The sequence below is a fragment of the Phascolarctos cinereus genome, unplaced genomic scaffold, assembly GCF_003287225.1.
Source record: "Phascolarctos cinereus isolate Bilbo 61053 unplaced genomic scaffold, phaCin_HiC Scaffold_4;HRSCAF=312, whole genome shotgun sequence".
Lineage (NCBI taxonomy): Eukaryota > Metazoa > Chordata > Mammalia > Diprotodontia > Phascolarctidae > Phascolarctos > Phascolarctos cinereus.
The window spans coordinates 656,761,196-656,784,365 of NW_027555847.1; the positions used below are offsets into that span (position 1 = coordinate 656,761,196).

Consider the following 23,170-nt stretch of genomic DNA (forward strand, 5'->3'; position numbering starts at 1 on the left):
TTAGTAGGATTTTTTTTTTTATACACCAGCCTTTATGTATCTTGTATCCATTTCTCTTCATTCTGCCCTCTGGGCCCAAGGAGAACAAGAAACAGCCCTTCAGGCACTTGACAGCTATCATGCCTCTCTTTTTTTCTTTTTTAGTTGAAATTCTCTAACTTTCAACTGATGCTGATATAACATGATCTCAAGGTCCTTTATCTTCTTGGTCACTCTCCCCTGAACACTCTCTATGCCCCTTCTAAAATTTGATGCCTATAACTAAACATAGTACCCCAGATGTGATTCCCACCAGGATAGAACAGTGAGATTATTACCTCCTTTGTTCTACATGAAATCACTATGAGTAGCATACTACACTCCCAAATGGACTTAAGGTGTGTTATTGTTCTGGAAAGTAGGTGATATTTATTTAGTAAACACTTTTATCAGTTATATAGTATGAATAATATTAAAGTCTTCATACTATATACGGGACAGAAGTTAGTACATACAGGATACACAATATTTTAAAAATGTATCCAGTCTTGATTTATTCAACTCTTCCTTCATGGAGTGGAGAATGAGGGTGATAGTATTTGAGAGGGGATAGTAGTAAGATGAGCTTCAAGAGATTCTCACTAAAACACTAGCCAACATTTCCCCAGTCATTTCTAAGCAGTCTAACATCTGCTTGATCAGTAAGCCTATAATTCTCTTTAGCTACAAAGATGTATATTATTACAGGCTACTTTTGGATAGTGCTAATTGTTATTTAGCCACTTGTGTCTCAGTGGAGAAAGCAACATAAAGATCATTTCTCGCACCAAACCGGGCACCCTTGGATTTATCCAAGATGAGGGCAGTGGCAGGACTTCTTGGAATTTCCTGGAAGGCCTTTCTTTGGTTCTTTTAATATTATGGAGATGCCAGTATAACACTTGGACTGTCTTTGCTCTCTAATCTGCTTAAAGGCCGATGGATCCCTTCCAGCTGCCTTACCATTGCTCATGGAAGCTGTTTCACTTGGCTCTAATTCAGACATAGAATGAATGGTTTCCTAGCTTTGGAAATGTAATGCCTAACATTTTTACAATCCCATTCTATAACATCACGAAAGCCTTTAAGGAACAGATGTTAATTTCTACTATTTCTAACTGCCTCAGGCTTCAGCGGGGAAATCTCCAGTTGGGGGATCATGGAGCATGAGCAGTAGAAAGTTTTGTCTCCTTCAAAGCTATATCATTGTCCATAACAGGGATCTGTAAATATAGATTCAGGCTGTCCCTTATTCACTCTTGGAGCCTGGGTATTCTCCCCAAAGTAGTCCCTCTGGTTAGATTGATCCTCCAGGGCTCTAAGTTTTCTCTATAATTTTGGAGTCAGAGGCCTCCCCTAAGGCCCTTATGGTTATGGGCAATGGAAGACTATAGATTATCCTTATCCTGAGACCCTGGGCATATGGAGCTTTTGCTGATGCTTTCTTTGATCAATTTTGCTGGCCTTCTTCTGCCTGTTCCTCAACCAAGAACTCAGCTTCAAATCAGGCTAGTGTAACCAAGAAGCTTACCATCTACAAAAGTCTCTAGCTTTCTAGTCCTTGAAATTGCAGAAATATAAAGATAGAAATCAGAAAGGGTCCATTTTTATCAATTTTCTAACGATTAAGAACAATATGACAAAATCTAACACTCAAGAGGTAATGAAAAAGAGGTTCCAGTCACACAATACAAAGAGGAGGAGGGGCATTGCAAAGCTACAGAACTGACATTAGGCTGTCCTCAGCTAAGTAAATTCAGCCTTGTATGTATATGAAGTCAGAGCTAAGAAGAGCAGATGGGAAGAGAACAGGAATGATCTTAAAATAAAACATTAAAATTAGCTCCCACTGATTGGGTAGCTTTCTCCAACATTTTTAAGCTCCAAGTACCAGCCAGCCCTTGCTATTCCTTTTTTTTTTTTTTTTTTGCCTCATAGAGGAAAGGGGAAATGGAATCTTGGAACAGAGAACTAGAGAAAAAGGACACAGAGACCCTGAGTATTCCTTCTTTTTGGCAGTTCTAATAACTGTGGGCAAGCCGAACAAGATACTTGTGAGAATGCAGCTCCTGGGGCTTTTACTTTAAATGAACACTGATTAAGTTGGTTTGGCTTTTGGGCACATTAAGTGGATGTCATTTAAGTGTCTGCTCCAGTCCTGTAGGTATACTACCAGGTATCTGCAACATATCATGGCCAGTCTGAGCAGCAGAGCAGAAATCATAGGGATGGTTGAAATGAGCATGTTTCCCCAGCCCCACCTCTTTTTTTTTTTCAATAAGGAATGATCTTTTAAAGAAACTTTTAAATTGGAACAGCTTTTGCCTTGTTTTGCTTGGCCTTGAGGTACAGAACTAGAAGCAATATGTGGAAGCTACAGTGGGGCATTGTTTCAACATAAGGAAGAGCTTCTTAATGGAGTACAGTAGTCCCAAATGAAATGGATTGTCCCAGGAGGTAGAGCTCTCCACCACTTGAAGGATTCCGGTTCAAGAACAGGTTGGAGATGACCTCTAAGAAGTTATAATTAGCAATTTTTGTGCCCATGGCACTGCTCATTGAACTGGGAGATAGGGTGATGGTGCAAAGGCATCAAAGAACTCACTGGGAATGTGGTCACTGGTCCATTATTGGGCAGTTTCCTATTTTAATTCTTCTTGCTAATCAGTTGCTAAGTTATTTTTTTCTGTGAGTGTTGGCAGTGCCCTCAATTTTTGTGCTTGAAATTAGCACTGTGAATTTTTTGAATTCTGAGCTTTTATGAGTTTAACTAGTAAAGCAAATGCTTTAAAGTAGCATTTTGTCAGCCTGGTGAAACATGTGGATTCCTTTTTGGAATGTTTTTAAATACATAAAATAAAATGTATAGATCAATAAAGGAAACTAATTATACTGTTATCTAAAAAAAAATCACAAACTTCTGGTTAAGAACCTCTGCTTTAGAGTAACTTTCTAGAGAAAGACAAACCTAAAGAAACCTGAGATGCATGGGTATAAGTTAGCCATGCAGAATATAGAAGTGGAATGAACCTCAGAAATAATGTAGTCCAACCCACCACTCCTTTTGCAAATGAGAAAACTAAGGCTGAGTTAAGTGACTTACCCAAGGTCATACAGGTGACTCAGTACTGTAATGAAAAGTGTTCAGGATTTAGAGTCAGAAAGACCTGGATTCAGATCCTGCCTAGTTGGGTGTCCTGAAGCAAGTCAATTAACTTCCATAAATCTCAGTCTCCTCATCTGTAATGGAAATGAGGTGCCACAGCAAACAGACCGCTGGGCCTGGAATCAGGAAGACCTGAATTCAAATCCAGCTCCAGATATTTACTAGTTGTATGACCCTGGTCAGGTCACTTAACCTGCTTGACTTGGTTTCTTCATATGTAAAAGGAGGATAATAAAGTACCTATCTCCCAGGGTTGTTGTGAGGATCAAATATTGTAAAATGTTTTGCAAACCTTAAAGTGCTGTACAAATGCTATTTTAATGCCTATAATACTTAGCTCACATGGTTGTTTTGAGGCTTAAATGAGAACTAATGTGCTACCTGCCAGTTATGATATTAGGTAGCAAAACTGGAATCTGAACTTGGATGTTTTTACTCCAAAATCCAGTGCCCTTTTGACCATACCTCCTTCGCTAATCTTTATAACTTCTCTTTTCAACTTAATCTAACCTGAATTTTACACAGAACTCAAAATGTTCTTTTACCTTCCCCCTTAATCTTAATAGTATTGTCTGCCTCCTGGAATTTGTCCTGGGTTGTAGGGCTTCTGAGACTTTTGGCATCAGACCCCTGGGGAGCTGCTTTCAGATGGAGGTAATGACCTCAGGATTAGGAAATACTTCCTTATTGTACAACTTGCTTCCTCAGTACCACCTTCAGATTCTACCTCTTTTCATCCACCTTGAGCTGTAAGTCTTTTTTCCTTCCAAAAGTATGTGATAGGTATGTAGTAGTTGTTATAGGTTATGACATATAAGTGCGCGTATATTGGTGTGCCTAGAATGAATGAGTAAAAGGCAACCGCCTAAGGCCATTATGAGCCTTAGGACAGATACATTAAGGATATTGTTGTAAGAAAATAGATCTGAGGCTAGATATACCAAGATAATTGTTAAGACCAGGGGTGGGGGAACCACCCCCTGGTTAAGACCCTCAGAATATGGAAACCTATAGCTTCAGAAAAGAAACCAGAAACTTAAGAAAACAGATGAAAATTAACCTGTTGAGCAAACCTTTATCAGCAAAATAATGGCTTACATTTATGTAGCCTTTTAAGGTTTGCAAATTGGATGCTCACCCACAAAACTGCAGCACCACACAGGGTTTAAGACCACTTACACTTGGGGAGGAAGCAGAGTAGAGGAACCTAAGGGAGAGGACTATGTATCCACCACCAATTTCAGGAGAATCATGCTAAATTACCAGAACCCTTCCCTCATGGTGGAAGCCTTAATAAGAACCTGCACCTGTTCAACAAGAGAAACTGTGGTGTTGGCCACTCATTGCTCTATGAATAAGATGCCAATGTGTGTGTGTGTGTGTGTGTGTGTGTGTGTGTGTGTGTGTGTAATTCATAATTCTCATAGTCCTTTGGGTTCATGAAGCACTTTGCTTATAACCCTGCCATATAAGTGGCACATTATCACCTATGTATTACATATGAGTAAATAGCTCAGAGGGTGAAGTGATTTTCCCTCGATCACAGAGGTAAGAAGTGTCAGAGTCAAGCCTTGAATTCAGATCTGCCAATTCCAAGTTCAGTACTCTTTCCACCATGCCATGCATGGATGTGTAGACAATTGTTATAATTATTTCTTTCTTCCGCTTGCTACTCAAAACATACTGGTCCAATTTCCAATACCGAAACTATGTAGCAATACCAGTTTGTGCAACATGCTGTCTTTGTGTCAGGTGTATAAAAGCTCCCGTGTCTCTTCCCACTCCCACATATGAAATAAAATATTTTCTCACCTAACCTTTTAGATTACTCACAGAATCAGGTGGAAAAGAACTCTGAGGTTATCAATTAATATCCAAAAAGAAATTCCCTTTATAACATCCCTGTCAAATGGCTATCCAGGTTTCATGTGGAGAACCTGCTACTTCCTGGGGCAGAATATTCTACTTTGAGACAGCTCTAATTGGAAGGAAATTACTCCTTGTGCTGATATCTGTTCTATAAGATCCAACTACTGATATCGGTTCTGCTTTCCAGGGCCAAGAAGAATACATTTAATTTCTTCTATATGACAGCCCTTCATATATTTCAAGACAGTGATGACTTCTCATATCCTCAAGTCTTTTCCCCATTTTCTGCTCGCAGGTGGAAGTTGTATAGAGGAAAAAACACTGAATCTGGATATGGAGGATTTGGCTTCAAATACCAGCCTTGTCTTGTGTGACCTTGGACAAGTCACTTCCCATCTTGAGGCCTGTTTCTTCATACATGAGTTGAACTGTGTGACCACTGAAGTACCTTTTAGCTCTAACTGTGAGATTTCTTCTTCCTCACATAACATGTTTTCAAGTCACCCTGGTTACCTTCTTCTTAATAGACTGCCCTTTGTTGTCTCCTCTGAAGAAGTCCAAGAACACAATATTCTACCTGTCATCTGATGATAAGCAGAGTAAAGAAGTCCTACCATCCTCTTTCTTTCTGACCTTTATGCCACCATTAATACAGTTTGAGATCATATTTGCTTTTCTTGGCTACTATAACACAATAGTCATTCACTGAATTTGCAGTACACTAAGAGACTCAGGTATTTTTACATGAACCGCTGTCATGCCAGGTCTCATCCACTCTGTGCTTGTACAGTTGGTTTTTTGAACCTATGTGCAGGATTTTCTATTAATCTCTATTTAATTTCATCTTTACAGTTAGCCCGTAGTTTTGGCCTATTGAGATCTTTCCAGGTCCTGATTCTTTCAGCCAATGTTACCCGTAGATATGATAAGCAGAACAACTGCTATGACTTCTGATGGAGCTGGATTCTACATAAAACATTCTCAGGTTCTATGGAATTATTTAAGCAAAGTGAACTAAATAAAAAAGAATAAATTGGTTTCAGCATACACTTGAGTGAAAGGAGTCCAGCCCTTTAAAGGTAAGTTCAATGGAAAAACAAGGGGAAACTAGGTATAGTAATGGAATATAGTTTGTATGAAAGAATGTTCTAAAATTTGCTATAAAGTATTATCTTTATATACTATATTTAAAGTTGCTTAATTTTAAGTTTCAATAATGACACTTTATTTTTATAAATGGTGCATTAATTTATGGTTAAATCTGAGGCCTTGAGCAGAAAGCCACTTTTTGAATCTTAGGGAAGGCACATACCTTGGAGTTTAGAACACATAATTTAGACACTCCATTGCCACCAGGTGGCAGTGTACAAAAGTTCAATGATTAACTTTTTAAAGGGTAAGAAAAAAATGAGACCTAAATTTGTAGAAAAGTCATGAAGTGACAATTTTCTCTTCACTGTAAACTTTATAATGTAAAATTTTGTGTGAGTGCAAAGAGATCTTCCTCAAATTACATTCACAATATAACTTTCTCCCCTAGTGTGAATTTTGTGATGCTGAATTTAAAATGAGTGCATACTAAATATTTCTTCATGTGTACTATATTCACAAGATTACTCTCTAGTGTGAATCTTTTCATGACTAATTAGAGTTATTCTCTGGCTGAAGGTTTTTCCACATTCATCGCATGTAAAGGGTCTCTCTCCACTGTGAATCCTCTGATGTCGAATAAGATGAGAGCTTTGCCGGAATGATTTCCCACATTCACTGCATTCATAGGGTTTTTCTCCAGTATGAATTCTCTTATGTTGGATAAGTGATAAGCGTGCACTGAAGCATTTATCACATTCATTACAAACATAGGGTTTCTCTCCAGTGTGAATTCTCTGGTGCTGAATAAACTGTGAGTGTTGACTGAAAGCTTTTCCACATTCACTACACTCATAAGGTTTCTCTCCAGTGTGTATTCTCTGGTGCTGAATAAGTGATGAGCGTACATTGAAGGCTTTACCACAGTCATTACACTCATAGGGATTTTCTCCAGTGTGAATTCTCCTATGTCGAATAAGGTGTGCACTTTGGCTGAAGGCTTTTCCACATTCATTACATTCATAAGGTTTCTCACCATTATGTGTTCTCTCATGTTTAATAAGCGTTGAAATCTGGCCAAAGGTTTTCCCACATTCATTGCACTCATAAGGTTTTTCTCCAGTGTGACTTCTCTGATGCTGAATAAGGTGTGAACCCTGGCTAAAGGCTTTCCCACATTTATTACATTCATAGGGTTTTTCTCCATTATGTACTCTCTGATGTTGAACAAGGGAAGAAAGTACACTGAATGCTTTATCACATTCATTACATTCATAGGGTTTTTCTCCATTATGTGTTCTCTGATGGTGAATAAGATTAAAGCTCTGACTAAAGGCTTTTCCACATTCATTACACTCATAGGGTTTCTCTCCTGTGTGAATTCTCTGATGCTGAATAAGGTGACCTTTCTGGCTAAAGGTTTTGCCACATTCATTACACTCATATGGTTTCTCTCCAGTATGAATTCTTTGATGTTGAATAAGAGATAGACGTGCACTAAAGGATTTCCCACATTCATTACATACATATGGTTTCTCTCCAGTGTGAATTCTCTTGTGTTGGATAACTTGTGAACGTTGGCTGAAGGATTTCCCACATTCACTACACTCATAGGGTTTCTCTCCTGTGTGAATCCTTTGGTGCACAATAAGAGTTCGGTTTAAGCTAAATGTTTTGCCACATTCATTACACTCATATGGTTTCTCTCCAGTATGAATTCTCTGATGCTGAATAAGGGATAAACGTGCACTGAATGCTTTCCCACAGTCATTACACTCATATGGTTTCTCTCCAGTGTGAATTCTCTGGTGCTGAATAAGATGTGAGTGCCTACTGAAGGCTTTCTCACATTCTTTACACTGAAAGGGTTTTTCCCCAGTATGAATCCTCTGATGATGAATAAGGTTAGAACTATGACTAAAGGCTTTCCCACATTGATGGCATTCATGAGGTTTCTCTCCAGTATGAATTTTACCATGTTGAATAAATGATGATCTAGTACTAAAGGCTTTTCCACAGTCATTACATTCATAGGGTTTCTCTCCAGTATGAATTTTACAATGCTGAAAAAAGTATGAACGAGCACCAAAGGCTTTTCCACACTCATTACATTTGTAGGGTTTCTCACCAGTGTGAATCCTCTGATGTTTAGTAAGGATAGAACTGCGACTAAAAGTTTTTCCACATTCACCACACTCATAAGGTTTCTCTCCAGTATGAATTCTCTCATGCTGGATAAGTGCTCTGTTCTGGCTGAAACCTTTTCCACATTCATTACACTCAAAAGGTTTCTCTGTGTTATGAAGTTGCTGATGTTCAATACTAATTGAATTCTGTCTGGGCATTTTTCCATATATGTTAAGTTTACAACCCTTCTCTCGTGTATGGACACTCTGATGATTAACAAAGTCTGAATTCTTTTTGAAAGTTTGGCCACAAGTTGCACATTGATAGGTTTTCTCACCTTTGGGAACCCTCTGGTGTCTAACATGTTTTGAAGTCAGATGTAAGTGCCTTCCAAATTCGTTACATTCCTGACCTCTCACTCTGGTAGAAGCTTTCATGGGGATCACTGTCATCGGCTTGCAATTTCTTTCCAGAGAACGGGATTTCCTTAGGGCTCCCACCACAAGTTTTTCCCACTGTTTTTCTAATTGATTCTCAATTTTATAGGCCTCTCCAGATTCAGGTCTCTTGAGTCTTCCCAGTATCAGCCCCTGTAACTCCATTTTTTCAGATATTTTCTGTCTTGGAGATAACTCTTTTTTAGTTTTGGTCTCACAATCTGAAACATTGAACACAAAACAAAATATAAATGTGATCTGTTTTTTATTCTGGCTGAAGACACATTATTGGGGCAGGAGGATGAAAAGCTCAGTGAATCAAACATCTAGTTTGGTGCTGACAGATTTCAATACTAGTCTCATAGCCTATAGAAAGAATGAGAAAGGGTAGCTTTCTAGGGGAGCAAAGGACAAAAGTGAGGGGGAAAGCACTGTTTAAGGGTGAAGGGGAGTCCAGAGAACAAGGAAACCTGGACAAACTACATAAAGGTGCTGAAAGAATTTATGGAAGTGATGATTGAGTTCTTGTTAGTGATCTTTGATGAATCCTGGAAAACAGGAGAGGTACTACAGGAGTAGAAATGGACAAAAATTTCCTCATTTTTTAAAGCACAGGAAAAAGGTCAATATTTAAAACTTTACCCCAGTAAGATTGGCACAAATTCCCTGTAAATTCAGGAACTGGGGGGAGGAAGCATAGAGGAAAACATCTGAATGATACATAAAGAAAAGCTGACTATCAACAGAGACAGAAATAGAATCAACATTATCACAAGATCAGAGATTTAGAACCAGAAGAGACTGTAAAAACCATCTAGTTCCACCCACATTTTAGTGATGGGGACCAGGTCTAGAGGGATTACCTAAGGTCACACAACCTAGGGTTGTACAGAGCAGAACTGGGATTCAAACCCCCGGTTTTCCAAGTCCATATCTAGCACTCTTCCCACTACACCATAATGCCTCTTGCCAATAGATTTCATTACAAAACTCCTGGAAAAAGAGATGAAGATTTCAAGAAACAGATCACAAGCCTGGCAGCATAGAGGGATGACATAGTGGTGATGGGCAACATTAGCTATTTGAGCTCTTTCTACCAAAAGAAGCACAACTAAACATTTCCTAGTTTTCCTTGGTTATCATTTCATCCATAAAAGGCAAAAAAAGTAATGCGGACCTGCTATTCTGAACCTGATTCCCAGCAACCAGGAAGAAATTTCTACTTAAGTAAAATTATGTGAACCTTGAGGAAAAGTGACTACTACAAATCTTATAACTTGTATCTGGGAAGGAAAGGAAGATCCAGCCATAATGTGACATATAATCTAGATATGGGGAAAAGCAGATTTCAAAGGATTCATAGAAAAGATACACAAGATCCCATGGACTAAAATTCTATAGAAGGCAGTCTGGGTCTGTCAAGAGGAGAAGGTGGAGGCCAGACACTGAAGAGCTCCTCTCAGATCCTCCACCATTAAGAAGGGCACCCAGGCAATTTACCTCATCATTTACCACTCAGATGATCTCCAAAAACTTGTCATTCAATAAGATGAATTAAACTCTGTAACTTGTACTTCCTCAGATTATTTCCCATCCAGACTGCAGGACTTCATCATGCCCCCATGCCAGGTAACCTCCCTTTGCCCTGCTCTTCAGCTTCTTATTTATGTGTTGTCTTTCTTTATTAGATTGTGAGCTTCTTTGGGGTAGGGACTATCTTATGCCTTTTTTGTATCCTCTGCACTTAGCACAGTGCCTGGCATACAGTAGGTGCTTAATAAATGTTTACTGACTCTGAATTTTCAAGAATAAAACTCTGAAGACACAAAGAAACTCACAGATCAACTTAGATTTTAAAAAGAAATGTACAGAAAATAGAAGAAAAGACAAGTAATGTAGAATGAAAAGTGGTCTGGAAGGATAGTACTAGTAGCATTAAAGCTCCAAATAAACTGCAAGTGACCAAAGAATGTTAAGGACAATAAAAAAGAAGGTTGTTCTTTATTGATACTGGGGAAAAGAGGAGAAATCAAAGAAGGGATAGGACCACTTTTTGACATGGATAGGACAACATTAATAGATGGGAGAAAGAAGACAGAATTATTTAACTCATTTTTTTCTATTTTCTCTGCTAAGGAGAATAATATTTGAACTGAAAGAGTCAGAACAAAAATGAATAAGGATGAAGAGAGCACCCAGCTGCCCTTTAAGAGTTCATCACTAGGTCCAGACAACCTATATCAGGGGTGAGGAACCTGCGGCCTTGAGGCCACTATGACCTTTTGACTGAGTCTAAGTTTTACAGAACAAATCTGTTTATTAAGGGGATTTGTTCTGTGAAGTTTGGATTCAGTCAAGGGCCACACCTGGGGACCTAGAGGGCCACATGTGGCCTCAAGGCTGTAGCTTCCTCACCCCTGACTATATCCTAGGGTACTGAAAAGAAATAAAAGCATAATATCTCAACCAGCACAGAGGTTAAGGGAAATTATGCAGTAATATTCATCGATTGTGATGTCTGTATTTCTGCCATAGCCAAGAGACTGTATTCTAAATGCAAGCTGATCACTCTCCTTAGAGAAGGCATTCAGGGAACACCTCTTAATGCTCTAGAATGTTTGAGAAATGGAAGTAAAGCTTCAATAGGGGAAAAAGGAATCTGAGACAGGCAGGGAGCCTTGACCTTTACAAAAGGTTGGAGTACGGAAGAGTATTAGAGAAAGAGAAGGAAGACGATGGCTGTATGGTTAGAGCTCAAACAGATTTGAGGTCTTCACCCCCAAGAAAGGAACTGGGTGATCTGAGAAGAAGCTGCTTGTTATCCAAAGAATCATAACGTAAAACAACAGATGCTATATCCTGAGACATCATCAATAGGGGTTAGAAAAAGAAAGCTAGTAGTAATTGTAGGTGATTTTCCATTTAGGCATACTTAGGTGGCTATTTATCAACTCAAATCAGAGAGATCTGTTGTCTTCCTGGCTCATGTATCCAAGACACAAGAGAAAAATTCCCAAGACTCATCAAAATGGATGATAACTACCTAGGTGGTGCAAGGGACAGAGGGTTGGACCTAGAGTCAGGAAGGCCTGAGTTCAAATATGGCCCCAGACACTCACTAGCTGTATAACCCTGGGCAAGTCACTTAACCTCTGTCTGCCTCAGTTTTCTCATCTAAAAATGGGAATAATAATAGCACCTACATCACAGGGTTGTTGTCAGGATCAAATGAGGTAATATTTGTAAATGCTTCATAAACTTTCAAGTGCTATATAAATGCTGTTATCATTATTATTATTATTATCATTAATGTGGCAAGAATAATGCTGCCAAAAGGAACTTAAAAAATAATCATGAAAGATTACAAAGTTCAAGTCAAGAAATTAAAGACTGTTAGGACATAGTCAGTATTTCCTCACTGTTGTCCATTGAAGGCAAGGGATGCAGAAGAGAAAAATATGATCTGGAAAGTAAGCAGATGGCTAAGAAGGGGGTGTCTGAGAATGGGATTTGGATTTTTGGATTACGGTTTAAAATCTAAGGATGAAGAACTTCTGCCTAGAGAAAGAATGCACTTCTCAAAGACTGATAAGAATGTGTTTCCCTGGAATCTTGCAAATTAAATCGAAAGGGCTTTAAATTAAGAAGGATGGAGGAGGAAAAAGATTAGTGTCAGAGGTGTCAAAGACACAGCCCATAAAAACTCCCAACACTCCCAGAGCTGGAACAAGATTCAAATGTAATTGGGAAACATTTAACAAAATAAATAAAAAAATACAATAGAACATAGATAATGTTAAAAATGTGATTTCCTAAGGCAATATGCAGCCCACAGGGTTATTTATGTATGGGTAGTGGCCCCTGTTTCTATTTTTGTTTGATGCCACTGATTTAGATAACATAGAAAGTAGCAACAAGAAGTAAGACTAAAAGTTGAGACACCCTTAAGTCCACTAGATACAAAATACAACAATGGAACTAGTAGTGAAACCCCTGGCCTCAAATGTCTATACATTCATGCCTAAAGTTTAGGCAACAAGCAAAAGGAACTAAGGAGGGAAACTGAACACTGTAAGTCTTACTGAAATCTATACCCGGTTCTGGGGATGAGTATACTTTATGAAGGAGAAACAGGATAGGTACCAAGGGAGTTAGGAGTCAGTATATTAAGAAGGTATACTTACTTATGTGAAGAAATAAAGGAACCAAAGGAAAAGGGTATTTGGGTAAAGGCCAATGTAAGGAGAAATGAAAATGATTTTGTCACTGGAGTATATTACAGACTACTGGGACAGAACGAGGAAACAGATGACAATGACTTTCAGAAACAGGTCACAAGAGTGGCCCAGAAGCATGATATATGAGGGACTTCAGTAATCCAGACATCTGCTAGAGCTCTGTCAATGAGAGGCAGCTAATAACTTATTTACATGATTTTACATGATTTAATGATAAGTTCATTTTTCAAAAGGTAGAGAAATCAACAAGAGGAAATTTTATTCCAGAAAGCTAACATGATATATGACAGAGTCAGAATTCAACAAGATCTTGACAAGTTAAGAGTATTGGGCTGAATCTAATAAGATGAAATTCAAGAGATAAATATGTCTTACACTCAAGTAAAAAAGAAATTAACTTCACCTGTACAAGATGGGAAAGACATAATTAGATTGCAGTTGTTCTGAAAAAGATCTGAGTGGTTTTAATGGATTTCAAGCTCAACATGAGTTATCAGTGTGATGTGACAGCCAAAAAATCTAATGTAATCCTGGGCTGCATTAAGAGGGGCACAGATCACAGGAAGAGAGGGTGATAGTCTCACTGTGCTCTGCCTTGTCAGACTTCATCCTGGTACTGTGTTCAATATGAAGAACCACAATTTAAGACAGACACTGATAAAATGAAGAGTATCCTGAAGAGGGCAACCAGCATGGTGAAAGTCTTATAAGAAATGCTTGGAGGAATGTAGGGTATTTAGTCAAGAAAACAGACTCAGGGGGAACATGATAGCTCTGGGACAAAAACAAAATGTGTCAACAAAAATGAGATACAATTTTTTTAAAAAGAAAAAAGTTTTTGAGAGGAAAATATTGAGAGTTGTATGAGAAGCCAGATTACAGGGTTTTTACCAAATGGATAGGTGGTAAAGATATGGGAGAAGAAGATATGTTCTCTAAAGATTTTCACAATAATTGGAAAGTGAAAGTAACTTAAGCAAGTAGCATAGTTAAGGGCTTTTTTTTTTTTAAGGGAGAATAACTGATCGAGAATTCTGGAAGAGAAGGAAGGGTTGGGATTTGGAGCAAGAGGAAGGCTTAGCCTTGGAAAGATAAGTTAACCCAAACAACCATGTTTAGTAGCCTGATGACTACACAAGAAATGTTCAGTAATAGAAGGAAGGAGGTGGTGCTCATTCACTCACCTGAATAGTCACTTTTCATGATGTCTCTCCCTCCAGCTCCCTGTGTGTCCAGGACCCATGGCTCTTCCCCTTTTTCCAGCTGGGAAATTATATCAGGTTTGGATACTGAGAATCCTGTTTGTGAGGAAGAAAATGGCTCTAGGTAGTATTTCACAGACACCTACAACTGTCCTAAACTCAGTCCCAACCCCTGGGGTCTGCATGGGGCAAATATGAAGAGAAGATTTTCATAAAATAATTAAACATTTTTATACTAAGGTAATGTCCCACAAGTCTGTTTTGGCAAGGTCTATGTACTCTGTGAAGGAGCCTCAAAACTATGTTCCCTTGTGGGAAGTAGGCCAGGGAGTTGGAAATCTGGGAACAATGAACCATGACCTCTATGACTTTCCCCATTAGGAGGGTGGGCAACTTCCATCTCTAGGGATGTCCAAACTGGATTCTGGGAAAGAATTCTGAGCCTAGGATAGAAAACCTGGATGATGGGAAAATATAGACTCAGGGAGAAGTCAAGAAAACTGTCCATTTCCTGCTCTGAAGAGATAAGCCTGTGGCTTGGTATCAGGAAAAAGAAGTACCCTGTGTTTAAACCCAGATAGGACTAGGAATCTCTGATTGCTGAACGCTGAGCCCAAATCCAACCAAGCCTTCCAGTCCTAGACTATTTACAAGCAAGAATCTAAGAAATTTAGATTTGCATCTCAGGGAGAGGCCTTACCCAATGAGACCAGGTTCCCGTAATTCTCCAGCATCACATCCCTATAGAGACCCCTCTGGGCAGGGCCGAGACAGCCCCACTCCTCGCGGGTGAGGTACACAGCCACATCCTTGAACATCAGAGATGTCTGAAACAACAGAGTCCTATTGTAGCTTTGAGAAGACTGTCAATGCTTGGCCCTTGGGTAAAGGGGAAGCCAGTGTCTGCAAACCATCTACTAGAGGAAAGGAGCAGGCTGGCATGTGATATTCCACAAAGAAACAGGTAAATCTGTTCACACACAGAGAGAAGAACCCAGACTGTGAGGGAGCAGTCTATATGGAAGTACTCATCCCATAGCCTCATGGGAAAGAGAACTTGTTGAATAGCTACCCTGTACACTGTGTCATCAATGTCAATCAATATTTTGAAAGTATATATGTGGGAGGGGGAATGATGGACTGTATATAGACGCTCCCTTTCAGCACAAGGAAGGTGCTGAGGCCAGTGGTACCAGAGCATCAGTGGGATTTCAGGAAGTATAGCTCACCTGGAGCCTGGCTGGCAAGGACTCAGCTACTACTGCTTGGTCTCCCAGGCTCCACTCGGGAAGATGGGCCGGAACAGGGAGATCAAGTTGACCTGGGAGAAGAAAAACGATCATGAGAGGAGGAAGATGGCGAGATTCCAGCCTTTCTTGTGGCTCTCCTACTATTTCACTTTGAGATTCCCTAGCTATCCTCTGTAAGGGATCAGAGAAATCCTATGACCTAAGAAATGCTGTCACTCCATGACTGCTGATAGTGTGTGTCAAACTGTAAGTCCCTGCAACTGTGAATGCAAGAAGACACTAGAAGTCAAGGTCTTTGAGAAAAACTTATGTTAAATGGGAAACGAGATGGCTGAAAACACTGAGCCCTTGTCTTATGTCCTACTCCCTCTGTTCTCAAAAATCACCTCTAGGGAGTCTTACTCAACAAAGCATCACCTCCCTTACTCTAATCTCTCCAGTTTTTCCCCTAACAATCATGAAATCTCCTGTTAATTATGCAAGCCACCAGTGTCTGAACCCTACCTCCTCAGCCACATCCCTCATCTCTTCCCCTCTCTGACCCCAGCAGTCCCTCCCTAGGTCAAGCCTGTAGCTATGGCCCCTGAAAGAAGGCCCAGAGAGAGAGCCAGGACATTCTCAGATCCCTAGTGAGAGCTGCTTGAGTCCTCGTGTGGCCTTTCCCAGAGACACTCCCTCCAGCCACAGAGAATCATATACAATCACAAAGAATCACAGCTCTACAGTCTCTTCTTAGGGGAAGGGCTGAGGCCCACAGGGGAAGTTTGAAAACCTCAAAAGAGAGAGCATGTATGGAGAGGCCAGGACTCCTTCTCTATAAAGAGTCACACCATCCTGGGAACAGCCCATCACACTAGAGCAAAACACACAAGTTTGCTCCAGCCCAAGGCTTTGTCTATGAAGCAAGAAGGGAGAATGTATCCTGTTGTGATAACTCCATGTGGACAGGAAGCTACTCATTTCTATTTTTTGTTCCTTCCTTCAGCACTTCTGGGACAACATTGTGGTGTACCTTGTTTTCTAGAAGGCTTGTGTATCTATGTCCTGTGTCCTATTTTGTGTGTCCTATTTTTTCATGGTCCCTAAAGCCTCAGGTACATTCTGTGCAGGTAGCAGGCTCAGCAATACTTGGCAGATGGGCACTTTTAGGCAGATCTCTGGGCTTCAGTAATTAAAGGTGAGGATGCTTCATGGCATACATTCAGCCATTCCAGAAATTCAAGAAGCTGGAAAAAGTGCAGTCTTTCTATATACTTGTTTTGTAAAAAACCCCAACTTCTGCAGAAGAACCATGGGTGGTAAATGAAATTCTTCCACTGCCAGCACCTGAGGTGTCTTGAAAACAGGACTTCCAGGAGATATCCATAGGCTGGACAACGTTGGGCTCTGAATCTATTCTCCGCACCTGTCATCCTTGACCAGGACAGAATGTCTCCTCATTTCTCTTCATACTTGGAATGCCTGTGGTGCCCCAAGACACCTGGCCTGGGAGCAGGTTCTTATTTTAAGTACTGGAATGGTCAGACCTGTGCTTTTAAGAAATTCATTTTGGCAGCTGTGTGAAGGATGGATTAAGGAGGGGAAAGAGAGAGACCTATTAGGAAGCTATAGCAATAACCTAGGCCAAACATGCTGAACAGAGAAATTCATATTTATTAACCTAGAAGTAACAGGGAAACAGCCCAGGCTACTCCTCCCTACCCCATGCCTGGGATGCTCTCTCCTCAATTCCACCTCTTGGAATCCCCTGCTCCCTTCAGGATCACCTCAGGTACCACCTCCTGCATGAGGCCTTTTCCCATCTCCCCTGCTTTCAGTGCTCCTACCCTCATTTCTTTGCTCCCACTTTATATTTACTATAAATTAATAGATTATGAGCTCTTTGAGGGCATAGATTCTTTCATTTTTAGCACATACCTCAACACCTAGAAAATGCTTTGCATATTTTTTTTGACTGGCCTTTGATTTCTTTGGTAGAAAGAGCTCCTAGTGAAGAACTTTCTCCACCAATGTAAACTGTCCCCTTTTCTGCAGCTTATAGTTGTGAAGTGCTATCTGAAATCCTGAGATGTGAAGTGATTTGCCCAGAATAACACAGACAGTATGTCAGAGGTAAGATTTGAATTCAGGTCTTCCTGAGTCCAGGCCAGCTCTCTATTGACTACAACACACTGCCTCGTGTTTTATAAATATTTAACTGAATTGAACCATGATGACTGATCTCTTCTTCCCTCAACCCTTAAGAGATGATCTCTCACCTGACGGCATGGGTGGATCCACAGCCCCACTGCCTAACGCCAAGCAGCTGCCTCCTCCTCCTTCTCAGAAAGAACCTCATCTCTATTACTTAGCTCCAAGTGTCCAGTGGCCCTTCTTCCCTTACTCTGGTGTCACATACTTCTTCCTGACACGGATCACAATTCTCCTTTGCTCTTCAGATCCTTTTTCTTTTTTGCTTCACAAGGAAGCTTTTAAAGGACTATTTCATTACCTCTGATAACCTGTAGAACTGAGAGGCGTCCTTTAAGCCCCTTTCCTTTTTCTTCTAAGGAGGAAATCTCCACTTTAAGGGTATTGGCATGGGCAGGAAGACAAATATGGCATGATTTATTCAGGTCACTGCAAAATAGGTTTAGGAGTGAGAGATGGAAGGCTGATAAGCTGTGGCAGGAGAGGAGAATTTCACTGTTCTGGATTACAGAGGCAGAACAGTTATGAGTGATGGTGAGGTCAAAGTATGACCAAACCTGCATGTGGCAGAGCTGGAATGAAGGTGCACGTCACCAGAGTTGAAGAACAGGGAGGCCAGGGGACATCAATACATATCTTGAAGTTCCAAGTATAAGATCAGGAGCAGGTGAGGAGAGGAAGAGTGAAGCAGGTGCTCACCTCCATGAGAAAGGGGGCAGCATAGCCTGGGGGCCAGCAGATAACCACAAACTAGGTGAATAGAGGGAGATACAGATGGATGGAGCAAACCTCAAATTAGGAAATATTTCTGAGTAATGTTGACAGAGGAAAGGGCTGGAAGTGTCAGTAAAGGAAAAAAAAGAGTATGCATACTCCTCTTCTTGGCCTAGCTGTCCAGGGGCATGAGAAAAGACATCCAGTACTGTAGAAGGTGGCCAGGGATGCAAGTCTTCTGGAAGGGGAGCCAGGTTCCATGAGTGCAACAAGTTGGAGAAGCATGCCAGGAAAAGCTCTAAAATGAAGCAAAATGTATTCATGAGAGAATGGGGGAAAGGAGAAGGTGGAAGGATACAATGAAAGGGGAGTACAGAACAGAATGGGGACTCAGGAAGGATGGAGATGAGGAATGTGAGTAGTAACAGGGGAAAGGAGTTTTCACCTAGGTAGCCTTTGACTCTGGCTCAAAGATTAGGAGAAGAGGATGGGGAATATTCTAGCTGTGGGATAAGGAAATACCATTTGGCTGGGATTTATGGAAGGCAGATCCAATGTACACAACCTCACTTCCTTCTAAATGTCACAAACTCTGCCTCCTATGGGAAGAGATGGGGAACAAAATGTTTACAGTGGATGAATAGGTGGAAGGTGAGAAAGGGACAATCTAAGCCAAACTGGGAAGTCTACACGGTCAGTTTAGGGGACAGTTTGGGAGAGGAGTTTGATGACCACTCTGAGAGACAGGGCAGTCTCCTGCCATCTCCCTAGCATACCTTCCCTGTCCTGCCCAGTGTACTCATGCTGCCTTCTCTGTCCTCCAAAAACCCTGGGCCCATCCTCTTCCAAAGGAATGCCCTTTTCTGTTCACAAGGTGAACGGAAGATAGGTAACTGGAAGAACAAGTCCTGCTTCAACAGCAACTTGTGGTTCACAAAGTATTTTCCCCCAGAACATTATAAAGTAATAGTTCAAATATTATCTAACAAAGAAGTGACAGCTGAGGGCATAAGGTCATAAGCTAGTATAAAAGCTAGGAAGCAAGGAATTGGTTTAAACTAATTCACAGTAAAGGGTGAAGGACTGAAAGTTATTAACTCGAAGTCTTTAACTGATGGAATTTTGGCAATGAGAAAAACAGTAGAGGGAAGACTTTCAAACAGCCTTAGGCAGGCATTTTTTTAGAAGGAATATGGGAATGATGTAAAAATGAATCAAGAACACCTGTTTTTTCAAATGTAAAAGAACCTTCTATTAAATGTGTTTTCTCTTAAAAGCCAGTTTGAAATTTGAAGCCTTACATTACAAATGATATACTATAACTAATCACATCTGCCAAGTTCTAAGAGTTGATAACTTTCTTCTGAAAGTTTTCCCATCCCTAGTGTTACTGCCTACATCATTGCTTCTTGCCTGGATTTCCTTAACAACCTCCTCAGTGGTGTTCTGGAAATATTTTCTCTCCCTTTATTTATCCTGAACATGGGCACCAAATAAACCTTCTAATATCCCACCTTTATCATTTATGTCCCTAAGGCTTACAAAGTCCATACTCCTCACTCAAGGCTTTCTACAATCTAAACCTCATTGTTCACTAAAACCCCAGGCAGGCCTGTCTCTTCACAATTCCCAGCACAAACCAAGTTCCTTCTGTGCCTTTCTTCATAATATATCCCCACTCCGAAGTACCCTCCTCTCCAAATGCTATCCATCCTATCAAGGCTTAATTCCCCATTTCTCCCATGAATTCTACCCTATTAACCCAGCTGCCATGATCACCCTTCCTTGAAAGCCTTTGCCACTTAAGAGGTAGCATGGTATAATGGTAAGAGCATTAAAGTCAAAAGACCTAAGTTTGAGTCCTACCTTCAATATGTACTAAGGCTTCAGACCTTGCAAGCTCCTTGACTACTTTAAGCCTCAGTTTCCACATCTGTAAACTAGGCATCACAGGCTTTTGAGAAAAGTGCTCTTCAAACATTAAACTGCCATGGAAATGTGCAATGATTACTACTACCATATACTCGAGCTCTTAAATAATCATAAGACTAAATATAATTAACTTTGAGTATTTATTATTCTCTGAGGGCTTGAAAAACCATGTCCAGCACTTTCTATATGTCTGTCACAGTATCAGGGTAGAAAACAGGCACTCAATAGCATATGAATCAATTACAAAAGTATCATATCAAATATCCAAATGGGGTTATATCATGTACTCCATGACTGGAGAACAGCTAATCAAACGACAGTATACAAATGTAATGGATTATTACTGTGCCATATGGAAAGATAAAGATGAAATTTGGGAAGACCTGCACGAAGTGATAGATAGCAAAAACAAAGTACAGCAGGTGATATACACAATTACTACAACCAAGTAAATACAGACAACTTTAAATGTCAACAAAACTCAGATCAAAATTGCTGGACAATATCATTACTAATAAAGCACCTACTATTCGTTTCACAAGCCACAAACCAAAGTATAAAGTTGCATATAAAGGCGATCACTCTTTTATGCTATTTTGCTGAACTCTTTTAAGGTATTATATATTATGGAGGAGGGAATAATGAATATACTGGGGTTTTGCATGATGTATGAGAACAAAATCTAACAACTAAAAAAAAAGAAAAACAACACAAAGGGGTGATTACAGAATTACTGACTTATTATAGAATTTCCCTTTAAGTAATGTTATTCATTGAACTGGCAAAGGAGAGCCCAAAGTTATTCTAAAGAGTGATCAATGGACTTCCCACACAAGTTTGGATGGATCTGACAACTATAAAAGTGTCAGAAAAGATACACTTGTTGACTAGAGGCTGGAAACCAGAAGCTTATCACTAATTGGACTTAAATCATCCAAGATTACTTTTATTATTAGGCCATTCTGACAGAGATGAGGTTACATGAAAGAGATATTCTGGAGCTTGATAGGCCAAACCTAGCCCTCATCAGCATTGGAACAAGGCTAGAATAAGTAAGTAACATCAGGGCTATCATGGGACCCACAAGTGAGAATATAGAGAATAAACAGTAGTGTCTTTAATTACATTTGGGTAATCTGATATTAATTACAATTTTATGAAATCCAATATTTTTTGAAGGAGTACAAGAACTTAAGGAGGGAAAAATCAATCTCTCTATGAATTCACTGGGTAATAGGAGATAACTTTGCTAAAGATAATGGGGTCAATGCTTAACAAGTTATGAATATGACCATGGAGGCTGTTGGCAGGAGTCCTTCAAGAGTGATTTTCTGATATAGTAAGACATAAAGAATCTACAATTTGATTGTATAATCTATGATCCTAAATTGAAGGACAAGTCTCTATCCATCCCCTTCTAGCATCTTCTTTTATGAGATCTCCTCTCTTTGCCTCCATATTCACTAACCTCAGATTTACTCAGAAGATAAAGGAGTGACCATGGTTGAGACAGGTCAGGAACCAATCCCAATTTCACCATAAAACAGAACTATTTCCACTCTAAACCGTGTGAATTTCTTTTGTGCTGCTAAAATGTTATTCCTATTTAGTTGCTAAGAATCAGACTGCCAACAGCTGTAAGGCATATTAGAGTTCATTTGCTTGAGTCCTATTATTTCAGAGGTGAGGAAAAGGAGACCTAGAGAGAAGATATTTGGAAAAGGCTAGTTCTCATAACTACTACTCTTTCCTCTACACCATGACTACTCACGACTACTTGTCTTTCCTTTACACTAGCTATTTCTTGAATAGTTCAGGGTTAGAGTCTATTGTGTTTTTCCTCAATAACAAAAACTCTTAAGTGATTAAGGAAGAATCCACTCATCTCCACAGTAGTCACTATAGTCCCTTTTCCTCAGATATGGTCAGAAATGTAAGCTTACTATAGCTGGGTTTCCTTAGATTCCTCAACTCCTCTTCTGGGAAAGCTTTGGGGAACAGAATTTCCAGGCTCAGGGAAAAGCCTTAAGTTCAGAGGGAAAATGAGGGTATGCAATGAAAAGAGTTCAGATCCTTGATTAGAGAGGGTGGAGGTTGAGAGTACCTTGATGGGGATCGTGGAGGGGGAGCAGAATTTCATGACACAGAGTTCTGGGTCGGATCCTCGGTGAATTGTTGATTTGAGGAGTAGGTGCAGTAGGTAACTCTGGTCCTGCTCCCAGCGCAGACATCTCCATCTCCATTTCCTTTGAGAGCACGTCCTGTCCCTGAGCACAGCCTGGGACCATCAGGGACACAGAAAGTGAGGTTCAGGGCTGTGTGCAAGTGCATGCAACCTCACGGCAAAGGCCACTGGAACCGTGGCCAGGAACTCTGGGTGCAACAACGAGGAATAATAATAATAGTTAGGATTTATGGTGTATTTTTAAGGTTGCAAAGTGCTTTACAAACATCTCAGTTTATCCTAATAATGAGAGTTAACATTTAGATAGGATCATTACGTGCTTACACTGTGCTAAGCGCTTTGCAAAGCTCTTGTTCTGTGAGATGGGAACTGCAGATATTATCCCTATTCTGCAGATGAGGGAACTGAGGTCCAGAGAGGGGCTGACTTGCCCAAGATTATACATTAACCCCGGGCAGGTTTTGAATCCAGGTCTCCGGACTAGCACTCGGGGGCCCGCTCCTCGGTCCTGTCTCTAGAGAACTGTTCTTGACAGCCGCTCCCTCCTCCAGCCTCAGTTTCCTCCACTGTAGAAAGTGACAGAAGAAGGCTGTCAGGCACACCCTCCCTCCCACCCCGGGCACGGGCGCGACTCACCCTCCGCGCCGGCCCCGGCTGCGGAGACGGAACCAGACCAGACCCGGAGCCCCCGAACCTCTTTCCCTCAGGGCGCCAGACAACCCAGACCGGAAGTGTCGGCCGCATCTCCAGCGC

General features: G+C 40.4%; 2 protein-coding genes across 4 annotated transcripts in view; one reads left to right on the top strand and one right to left on the bottom strand.

Moving 5' to 3' along the window:
• LOC110214110 (uncharacterized) overlaps positions 1-14,385 on the top strand; it is a 47,312-nt gene extending 32,927 nt beyond the window's left edge. The window contains exon 5 of one of the 3 annotated variants that reach the window (XR_013486379.1): positions 10,289-10,317. The gene's annotated coding sequence lies outside the window, so the exon portion shown is untranslated. Of the gene's footprint in view, positions 1-5,348; positions 6,586-10,288; positions 10,318-14,164 lie in introns of those variants that run through there. The other 2 variants (XR_002326193.2, XR_002326192.2) reach the window with 2 other exon arrangements.
• LOC110214101 (uncharacterized) lies at positions 1,608-23,153 on the bottom strand. The gene is made up of 6 exons (XM_020994786.2): positions 23,054-23,153; positions 22,337-22,605; positions 15,376-15,467; positions 14,847-14,973; positions 14,129-14,242; positions 1,608-8,927 (listed from the first exon to the last, which is right to left on the bottom strand). Exons 2-6 carry the CDS (start codon positions 22,518-22,520, stop codon positions 6,667-6,669), a joined length of 2,778 nt encoding a protein of 925 aa, XP_020850445.1. The 5' UTR covers positions 22,521-22,605; positions 23,054-23,153; the 3' UTR covers positions 1,608-6,666.
• Between the last annotated feature and the right edge of the window lie 17 nt (positions 23,154-23,170).